The sequence below is a fragment of the Vigna unguiculata genome, chromosome 7, assembly GCF_004118075.2.
Source record: "Vigna unguiculata cultivar IT97K-499-35 chromosome 7, ASM411807v1, whole genome shotgun sequence".
NCBI lineage: Eukaryota > Viridiplantae > Streptophyta > Magnoliopsida > Fabales > Fabaceae > Vigna > Vigna unguiculata.
Genome location: NC_040285.1, coordinates 24,969,687 through 24,981,066, shown reverse-complemented (window position 1 = coordinate 24,981,066; position 11,380 = coordinate 24,969,687). Strand labels below are relative to the sequence as shown.

The 11,380-nt window shown below is 25.7% G+C and overlaps 1 protein-coding gene across 1 annotated transcript; it reads left to right on the top strand.

Annotated features, from left to right (window-relative positions):
• The first annotated feature begins 5,703 nt into the window (after positions 1-5,703).
• On the top strand, positions 5,704-7,652 carry LOC114192039. Its single transcript, XM_028081591.1, has 2 exons — positions 5,704-5,945; positions 6,517-7,652. The coding sequence occupies exons 1-2, from the start codon at positions 5,876-5,878 to the stop codon at positions 7,257-7,259; spliced, it is 813 nt and encodes a 270-aa protein (XP_027937392.1). The 5' UTR covers positions 5,704-5,875; the 3' UTR covers positions 7,260-7,652.
• The last annotated feature ends 3,728 nt before the right edge of the window (positions 7,653-11,380 follow it).

Genomic DNA, 11,380 nt, shown 5'->3' with positions numbered 1-11,380 from the left:
CTTACGTTCTATTCTTTCTCTTTCATATTGAAATATTTATTTTATTTTGTCTTAATTTTTTTCTTTACTCTTTCTTTGAGAAAAATATAAAATATTTATAATTAATTTATTAAAAAAATTATAAATTAATTCAAGATCTTATTTTATTTTGAATAAATTTTACTATGTAATGTTATTTCTATGTTATGATTTTACAGAAATTATTTTTAAAAATTAAATTTTTGACAGTTAACATTTTTATAATTTTTTTTATATTCTTAAATATTGAAATTAATATAATAAATATAAATATTGGTACTAACGTATTTTTTATTTTAAAATCTTATGTAATATTATTTTTTAGTTTTAAAATATTTATTATGTGGCGTCAACTTTTTTAAAGAGAATTTATTTTAAAAAGTTCTTAAAAAATATAAAAAATTATTGATTTGTTGCTTCACGAAATATATTTTAGAACTTCATAAAATTTATATAATATTTTTCACACAAATATTAATGAATACAAATGTTAAAAAAAATATTAATTTTAAGAATTTTCTAAAATAAATCCTTTTAAAAAATTTGACGCAACATAATAAACATTATAAAACTAAAAAGTAATATTACATAAGATTTTAAAATATAAAAAATAAGTTAATACCGATATTTATATTTATTATATTAATTTTAATATTTTAATTACATTTTAAGTTACGGAGAACTTTAATATAAATAAAAAAATTATAAAAATGTTAATTGGTGTATTGAAGTATGATGCATTGTTGAAAGGGGAAGCTACTTCAACTCATATGAAGATGATTTTGATGATGTCCAAGGCTACACTTCATGTGCATTACCAGTTTAGAATTAGTCATCTTTTAGTTAGGCTGTGCATTAGGCTGTTTGTATGAAATTATCATATGTAAATCAAGCCTGCATTAAGTTGTAATTAACCATCACACTCTTGCTTGTGCAATCATGAATTGATTAGCTGTTTAACTAATGGATTAGATGTGAGTACTGCACTAAGGTAGTGAAAATACACTCACGATAATCGATTAGGTAAATTCCTAATCCATTAATGACAACAGAGAACTCTGCATAAAAGCTGTTTTTAAAATATGTTTCAAGTAGGGAAAAAGTTACAAATCACTAAAAAACATTATGAGAAACAACCCTCTGAGATTCACAAAGTTCTTAAGCATTCTTGAAGATCATTCAAGTGAAGATTCAAGGAGATTGATGGTTGATTCTACCTTGATGGGTCTAGCTTGAATCTAGGAGCAAATTGACAAATCTGCACAACAATAGGTGTATTCGTTTCTTGATTCTTTTTTATTGTATTCCTGATTACTTTGCTTCATTGTGTGAAGTGTAAGCCTAGGTGCAATTGCGTGGATGAATTGCTCCTAGGGGGAGTTCTTGATTGGTAAATCAAGTTCTTGGGTTTTTAGGGTCTAGAATTATATAGGTGTTATTGTAATTCTTGGATCCTATCTGTGTTAGTGGAATCCTCCTAAGTGGGTTACTTAGGAGAAGACTAGATGTAGATTCATCTTGAATCGAACCAGTATAAATTGTTGTGTCTTGCTTATTTCTCTTCTCTCACAATCTTTCTTGATTTATTTAAACAGCCCATTAACACATAACTGTGAAATTGATTAATTGAGTTTTAAAACTTAAAGACTCTTTCAAGATTCACCTTAAACAAGTGAAAAGCTCGTTAATCAATTCAGATCCCTTTCTGGGTTGAGTTATTAGACAAATATGTTTTTAACATGCATATTTCAAGTATTATTTCCTAAGCACTTTCAAATTATCAACTTTAGATTATTATTGCGTAGTACAATCATATGTAATTAGTGCAGTTTGATTCAAAATAATGTAATTAAGTTCATTTATAGTGCAATTCAATTCAAAATCAATGCAATCTGGTTCAAAAATAGTACAATTCAGTTCAAAAATAGCGAAGTTTATTCAAAATCAGTGCAATTCGGTTCAAAAATGGTTCAAAAATAGTGTAGTTAAGTTAAAAATTAGTGCAATTCAGTTCAAAAGTAGTGTAGTTCAGTTATGACGTAGTGCAGTTCATAAAACAGTTTAGTTTATAACAGTTTAGTTCAGTTTATATTATAGTACAGTGCAATTCAGTCCAGTTTATTTTTAAGAATAATAGTTCAGTTTAGTTCATCTGAACTGTTTTTCAGTTCAGCGCAGTTCATGCAAACAGTTTTTTAGTTCAATGCAGTTTTTCGTAGTGCAATGCAGTTTGGTTTATTTTGTCCAGCCCCACTAATATTTATAAAGATAACCTTTCCTTGCGGTACAATATGATAAGTTGACAAAGGTGTGTTAATAATTGTGTTAGATGTGTATCACAATTAAAGGGAATTTTGTTCAAAAATATTTAAACATTAGTAAAATAAATTCTTCAAATATATTACAGCATAAGAAAAAAAATAAGATACTACTATTATAGTGTAAAAAGATTAAGATAATAGGTATTTTTTTCATGTTTATTTTGTTAATAAATGTTTCAATTATCCACTTTTTAGTCATTTGATAGGGATGGCAATAGGGGTTGGAGACAGATTTTGCTATCTCATACCCATTCCTGTAAAAAAAATTCATTCACATCTGCATATACAAATTCAACGAGTATTAAATTTTGTCTCATTTCCATTCCCATCGGGTAACGAGTATAATCTCGTACTCGTTTTATTACTTCTTCAACATTAGGAGGATTGTTATTTTTTCGATATCAAATCCTTTGAAATAAATTATAATTGTTTACATTTTAGATTAAAATACAAAATAATATTTCATTAGAATCAAAACATTTATTAAATTTGTAAACATTAATGAAACCTAGTAGATAAAATTTAAAAATATAAAAGGAAAACAAATATTCAAATTAAAATATATTTTAAATGTTTATTTACTTGAATTTTTTAAATTCTAGTGAATTTTTTTTATACACTAATAAAATTTATAATACACCACTTGATCAAAATGACGCAAAGAACAAATAATAAACATAATAATAAATTTTTGACATATATCTTGTATCTTCTGAACTCCAATATACGTTGGATGGTCATAAAAAAATTATTCACGACAATTACATTAAATTTTTATATTGTACTAAATAAAAGTTATTTTTACATTTATAGTGAAAAAATTACGGTATGATTGATAATGATTTAGAAAATAAAAAATAATTAGATAAAATATACCGAAATAGTATTCTACATTATGAAAATAAAACGAATAAAAATATAAAAAAATTAACAAATGTGTGTCTTAAAAACAACTTGAGGAACTATTGAAAAAAATCGCACAAAGAAAAATAAATGTATAATTAAGGGTATAATAAAATGAAAAATACCTTAGAGATCTAAGAAATTTTTTCAAATATCAACATATATACTTAATGGTTAAAAGATAACGAAAATTGTTTTAGTGTAACAAAAAAGTTCTTCAAATGAAACAAAAATGAATAATAATAAGTAAATATATATATATATATATATATAATCTAGTAAATGAAATGTTTATGCTATTAAACATTTAAATTGAGAGTATTAAACATTCTCATGTGCACTGGGGGATCTCCGGTCAACATGTTTGCGGTGCCTAAATTTTGGTTGAATTACCTTTTTAGTTCATTTTTCTGTCTAAAAATATGAAGTTTGTCGTCTAATGTTTTTTAGTCTCAATTTGGTTTTGATTTTTTAAAAATTGATGCAATTTGATCGTTTTTGTTAAATTTTTTCAAGCAGAGCAAGAAATTTTCACCAAAATTTATACTAGGACTATGTCAATTTCACCATCAAAACAAACCATTTTTATTCACAACTTCAATTTTGATGAAAAAACCTTAGTCCGATTCAAGAAATTTATTGAAAAAATAACAAAATTGCATCATTTTTTCCAAAATTGGAATCAAATTGAGACTAAAAAAAATTCGATGACCAACTTATTATTTTTGAACGAAAATAGGAATCAAAAGAGTAATTCCAAATTTTTTATATAAACTAGTAAAAACATTGTATTTAATTTTTTTATGATAATAAAAAATAATAAAATTATAATTATTGTTATCATATAATTATAAAATTAAATATAAAATGATTTTTATTTTACTATAATTAATTATCATTTATAATAATGAAGTTTAAAAATAATCAAATAAAAAAATACTTAAACTAAATAAATAGTCACTTATAAAATAATATTAATAAAATAATTATTTTTATTTAAAAGATAAAATTGAAAAATAAATGTGAAAAAAATCTATAAATATAAATATATATAAATATATGAATATTTATTAGAATATAAATATATAATATATATTAAAATATTAAATTTTAAAATAATTATATGAAACTATATAAATATAAAAAAAATGGGGGCAGGGTCCCTCTGTCAACATTAAATAGTATATATATATATATATATATATATATATATATATATATTATAATTTAATATAAATATGTTTTATTGTTAATAATTTGTTTAAGATAAAATTTCTATTATTATTTTTAAATAGTAGTATTTTACAAAAATATAATTAAAACATATTTTTTAAATTTAATTTTATTAAATTATTAGGTAATAAATATCATAAAAGTAAATAGTAGTATAGAAAAAAATTAACTTATTTAAATGATATTATATTATGAAATAAAAGTAAAATATATTAAGTAATAAAGTAATTTTAAGTTGTACTAAATGATGAAGTAATTATAAAAAAAAACAATGGTTTAAATATAAATTATGGATAAAAATGTAAATGATCTTGACATTATCTGAATCTATTCCCGTTTTAACGAAAAATTCATGCATTTAATGGGCATGGGAATTTATGACTTTTTTAATTGGGTATGACTATGAGTATAGGGATGTACATATTCTCCAAAATCACGAGCTGACATGTAGCACCCAGTTAACGTCGTCGATAATATCCTAACGGAAAGAATGAAATTGGAACAAATTTTCAAAAAATAGAACCCAATAATTTATAAGTTAAGAACCAAATTAAAATTTTGTAACAAAAACAGAGATTTTCTATATAATTAAACCTTTATTTTTTATGTATAAATTAATTGTTTAATTTTTTATAATTTTATTTAAAACAAAAAAATTATAAAATATAAATATTTTAAAATAGAAAAATAAAAACTATAAAAAAAATTAAAATTACTTAACTAAATTTCGATATCCAATAAAATACTTAACCATATTTTGAAATCCGATATACTAATGGAAAATCAGTTTTTTTTTATAATGAATCTCGAAATTCAGTTAAGTATCCTATTAGATGTCGAACTGGTTAAGTAATTTTAATTTATTTTTTGTTATTTTTTAATTTTTTAATATTTATTTTTAAGTTATTTCTATATTTTTTTGTTTTCATATTTTTTGAATGCAATGGTGACTTTGGCTTCAGAGAAGAAAATTTTGGAGAGGAGAAATTAAAGAGATGTGTGCTGCTGAGTTAAAGTGGAATGGTTGTGGCTGATGAGTAATCTGGAGAGAGGGGGCTAATATTAATCAAGGTAAAAGTAAAAAAGGGAGAGTGGCATTTTTGGAAAAAAGGATATCTTTGGGGGTGCTGAAGAATTCTTTGGAGGTGGAGGGAGAAATCCCTTTTGGGTCTATAGGTTCGGCCCACCACTTGGTGGTCCCTTCGAGACTGTTCGTTTTTGTTATGTCCGCATTGTGGTCAACGGTCAATGTCATCGCCGAGTAGAGGCCGCGGAGAAGGCACGGTTGTTTACGCATCAAGATTCTTCCCTCTCTTTGAAGCATTCAACTTCAAAGTGGCTTCTATAGACTATACATTTTCTATAATCCTGAGGCTTAGTTAGGGTTTTCTGTCACTGCCATGGATTTCGAGAGTAGGAGGCTTCATCTGCTAATCTCTGTTCTTGCCATCGTTGCTCTCAGCTTCACAGGTATTTTACTTTATTCATCTTCCTCAATTCAATATTTTCTATAAAATTAAGATCTGCGGTGCATAAGGATCCTCCCCAATAACAGATCGCAAATCTCTGCAAATTCGACACAGTTAATGTTGAGGTCGGGTAGGATTTTAGGTGAAGAACAACTACGGCTGATTTTATATTTCGAGGAGTAAAGGATTGATTGAGAGAATATTTCCATAATTGTATCAGTAGCATGAATTCCTTGGACCTGTTGTGTTTATGTGTTTTTCTTCTTGTTTTGTCATAACATAACAGAACAAAAACAAGTAAACTACTAGGTCAGTTCTTCAATTTCATCCTTGATATATTATCTAATAACTACCTCCTCCAGCAAAGTATTCCTGAACTACAAGAAAAAGGGAAAATTGTATAACTAATCCTTAGTGTTAATTAAAAAGCTTGCCAGTTAATCTCTCCAAAACTGAAAAACCCTTCAAATTGATCTCTAAACATCTGTAAAACATCGCAACTTGGAAATTAGATTGATGGATTGAGTTCAATACTTGAAGGATTAAACTTATACGTAAGTTACTCCTTTCAGCTGAAAAGTGCAGGGAACTTGTTGGAGAGGATGGGTCATCCCAGAGTGGAAAGTTTACGATCTTAAATTGCTTTGATATGGGTTCTGGAAGTGTAGCATGTGCTGTGAAGGAAGGTGTGAAGCTCTATTTTTACAATATGAGATCTTCTCATGCTGAAAGAGCAAGGACTCTTGCAATTGAGTCTGCCCTTGTTGATGCTGTTGGTCAGGGGATGTCCCCAAAAGATTCGGCAAAACATGCACAGAAAGAAGGTAAGAAGGCAGCGAAATTGGCTTCTCGTCAAGCCAAGCGGATCATAGGTCCCATCATCTCTTCTGGGTGGGATTTCTTTGAAGCTATTTACTATGGTGGCACTTTGACAGAAGGGTTCCTTAGGGGCACTGGTACTTTGTTTGGTGCTTATGGTGGAGGGTTTCTGGGGGAGCAAAGGCTTGGTAGATTTGGCTATCTTGTTGGAAGTCACATGGGTAGTTGGGTTGGTGGCAGAATAGGACTAATGGTTTATGATGTGGTTAATGGAGTTCATTTGTTGGTTCAATTTGTTCAGACAGGAGAAATTGTAGTTCGTGAAAAATCTGAACCATCTGAAAGTTCCTTTTTCGGTGGCGAAACTCCTGTTTTTGATACCTCTGAAGGCTCCGGATTTTATGAAGCACCTCCCAGTGAAGAATCATATGCGTATGAATCACCTCCCAGTGAAGAATCCTATGCCTATGAATCATATAGAGATTCTGAACTGTGATGTGATGAAAATGTGAAGTTCATATATACTGATATTTGCTCAAGCTTTTGGTCAGCTCTGAAGGCTGTTTCCAGTGTTGGCAGATCTTCCACAGAAGAATCCAATGCCTAGGAACCTACTGAATCTCACTGCTATGAAACATATGAAGATTCTGAACTGGGATAAAATTGAAGTTCGTATATTGGTACTTGTTCAAATTTTAGGTTGATTATTAGTGTTTTTCTTCAATGTCTTTGCTTCAATGTATTAGGGATTGCTAGCCTCTGGAGACTCTACTTGTGCTCCACTTCATGTAATTGGCGAATGTTGGAGGTCCCAACTTTTATGCTGAATATATCTGTTGCCTTCAATTTTCAGGAAAGACTAACTAGCTCTGCTTGGATTCCATGAAAACAGAAGTCACATAAAACAGAAATTGGTTGAAATTAAAATGAAAACATTTACTTTCCATTTTTTTTTGTAAGCTTGAACATTGTAATTTTGCAAACTGTCCAAATCAAATCCCTCGTTTTACTCTTTAGCAAACTCCAGTGGCTTACAACAATCCTATTAAAATATTTGTGAAAAACGAAAATAATTTTGTTTAGGAGGATTTATGCTAGCACTCTTTTACAACTATGGATGGGTTGCAAATAGCAATGGTTAAGTGAATGGAGCATAGATCCAGAAAACAAACATGACAACAGCCCATAAAAATGAAATTTAACACAAATAATACTTATTAATTAATAAATTAGAATATTACACGTTATTTTTATACAGAAATGAATTTACATAAAATATTTTAAGAAAGAAATTAAGGAGAGAAAAATCCATCCTTGCTGCTTTGAAATTATTTGCAGCATATTGCCACATTTGTTATGGAATTCTCTCATATGGACCTGAAACCAAAGATCAAGGAGACGAAGTAATATTTTACTATCCACTTAGCTTTAAAAATTAATTTTGGTTGTGATGGAATAATTTTAAGAGAATTACGAAAGAAAAATAAACTAATTTGTTTATAATTTAAGTTTGGTTTATGCAGTTAAATATCAGATTTTGGATTAATTATGAAACTGATTTGTGTTCTTTCATATTTTTTTTATTAAGTTTTTCCTCAAAATACATGACAATTTCTTTTGTCTACACTGCCTATAATGATTGTGTCCTTAATTAGATGGAGTTTAGTGACAGATATCTGTTATTTAATTTCTGAACATAATCATAATTTTTTTTTTGTAATATTACAACATTTTCTTTAAAAGAAAAAGAAAAGTCTGAAGTGCGACATGACATAGGCATATAGAGTCATTATCACATCAATATGGGTTGGAGAAGTTAATAAAAATCATTGATATAGAAACTATAATTATATTTGGATAAACTACACTCTAATTCTGTCAATTCTCAATAATTTAAGTTAGTAAAGATGCACTAATTGTTCAAATTTTTAAATGATAAATAATATTAAAATGAAAAAAAAGAAGATTACCTTAGTAATGATTTTGAAATGAGATCAGTAATATTCTGTAATTCATATATTTGATTGTTCCCGAAGAAAAGTTATTTATGCAAATGAATTATACTATGGATAAATTTAATTATATATAATATATTATGTTACAGTTACCTTTTGTACTCTTCTCATTTTTTATTTTTTATTTTTTAATTTAGAGGTAGAGGTAATTTAAAATTAAAATTAAAATTTTAAAGGTAGAGAATATTATTATTGGTTTAAAATTTTGAATGGTTAAAAATTAAATATAATAATATAATATATTAATACAATATTGTAAAATATTTGTATGTGATTTTTAACTTCTTTAAATTTTAAATTAAGTATTACTCACTTTTAAAATTTGCATTCTAATTTTAAACCAATTGTAATCTTAAAAAAATTATATAAATGTAAATTTTAATAAAAAAACTAATATAAAATTTATATGAAAATTAAATTTCATGTCAATTTAAAGAAAAATATAATTGCTCAATTTAAGTAATGAACTTAATTGAAAAAAATTGAGTATCTAAGATCAAATTAAATATAAAAAACTAATTCTGACACTAACACGCGAGTGCGATACTAGCTTGACACATGAACTTTTTTAAATAAAAAATAATGAAAAATAATAATAATTCTTTTTTTAAAATAAAAAAAAAACACAAAATGACACATGACTGTCATTATCTACCGTCCGTTAGTTATTTAAAGTCCGGATTTAAATCGCATTAGGAAGAATATCAAATTGAACAAATTTGACGAATATAATGATCAAATTAAAAAAGAAAAATATTAGGATAAATTTGTATTAAAGCTACTCTTCTCATTTTAAAACTATTAATATATTTACATTTTTTTGCTTTAATTTAAGGATTAAATATGTTTTTAGTCCTTTAACTTTTAATAAAAAATGAAATTAGTGTTTCTTATAAACCTTGGACCAATTTAATCCATCGTTTTTGTAAAGGACGTGATTTAGTCCTTTAACACAATTTTTTATTAAGTTTTTTTGACGTCATACTTTAGTTTATTTATTCCGTGTGACACATGTTTACTTCAGTATTAAGTGAGGAACGTGTTTAAAACGTCAAGTAAACTTAAAAAAAATTGATTTAAATGACTAAATTTATGCATTTCTAACTAAGATTGAGGGACTAAATTGGTTAAAAATTTACAAGAGGGACTAATTACAGATTTCACTCAAAGTTAAAAGATAAAAAACATATTTAATCCTTAATCTTAATTTAAATATATTGACATTGTAGTTTTTGAATAACATAACTTAAATACGCTAAATCTGTTTATTTTTTAAACGTTTATACTGTAATTCGTCTGTATAACACTTATGAACACAATATTTATTATTTTTTATTAAAATATAAATTTTCTTATTTTTTACAAATAGAGATGTAATTATTTTTGTTTAAAATAATACTTAAAGGATAAAATTGAATAAAAATGTGTAACAAATTTATTTACATATGAGTATAGATAAATTTTCAAAAACAAATATATTATACTGATTGTTCATTTGAGACAAACTTGAAATAAAATATCTAATACTTCGTTGAAAAATAATTTTTTTTATAAATACAAAAAAAAATTTCAATATTAAAAACATATTAAAATAGAGGGGATATGTTGCTTAAATAAAAAGAAAAAAAAATTAAGAGAAAAGGCGTATGTATAATTGCAATTAGTTTATCATGGTACTTACCGTAAATAAACATGAGGAAGCCTAAATTGGATTAAATATACGGTTCTTATTTTGATTATGTATTTATACACATAAATATAATTAGGGTCATTTTTTTTGTCTTTTGTGTCTATCTTATCCTGAAAATTCTTCTTCTTTGAAAATTAGTACTAATTTAACTTTTTAAACATTAAACAAAACCAATAAAAAAGCTTCCAATAAAATCAAATATAAATGATTTGTTATTTGATTCGTTCTCACCAATACAAACTTTATTTTAAAGAAAATTACTTAAAAAATGAATTATATAAGCTAGTGATATATCATGCTATTTGTGTGATGTGTCAATGATATATACAATTTTGTTTTTCACTTTTTTTGGCATAAATTTCTTATAGGAAAAAAAATTATTTATTAAATATAATACAAACTGATAGTAACATCAATAACAATTTTATGATTATAATATTTTAATTAAAAGTATATATGGTAGTACATTTTATACCCATATTCATTGTTACACTAATGCAATAAAGGAAGGAATATGACTACTCTGACTTCCGATGTTAAACTAGGACTCATGAACTATAGTATATCTAGACATAGTAAATAAATACGGTCAGAAACGGTAACCTATAGTATATAATGAGCTACAATTTTTGATGAACCACAATCATATATTATCTAAAAAGAAATGTTTTCATTTCAATAACTCTACATTGTATCAAACAATCTGAAAATTAAACACAAAGATTTAGCACCACAATATACATTTTGAACTAGAAACAAATAATACAAAAATCCAATTTTCATCATTATATTAATTTTGAAAAATTAACTAAAATAGGTAGAAATTAATTTTTAAGTCAAATTTTGTGTTAATTGCTATTATTATTTATTTGTTTGTAGAGTGTGTACATTACATATATTTGTCACATGTTT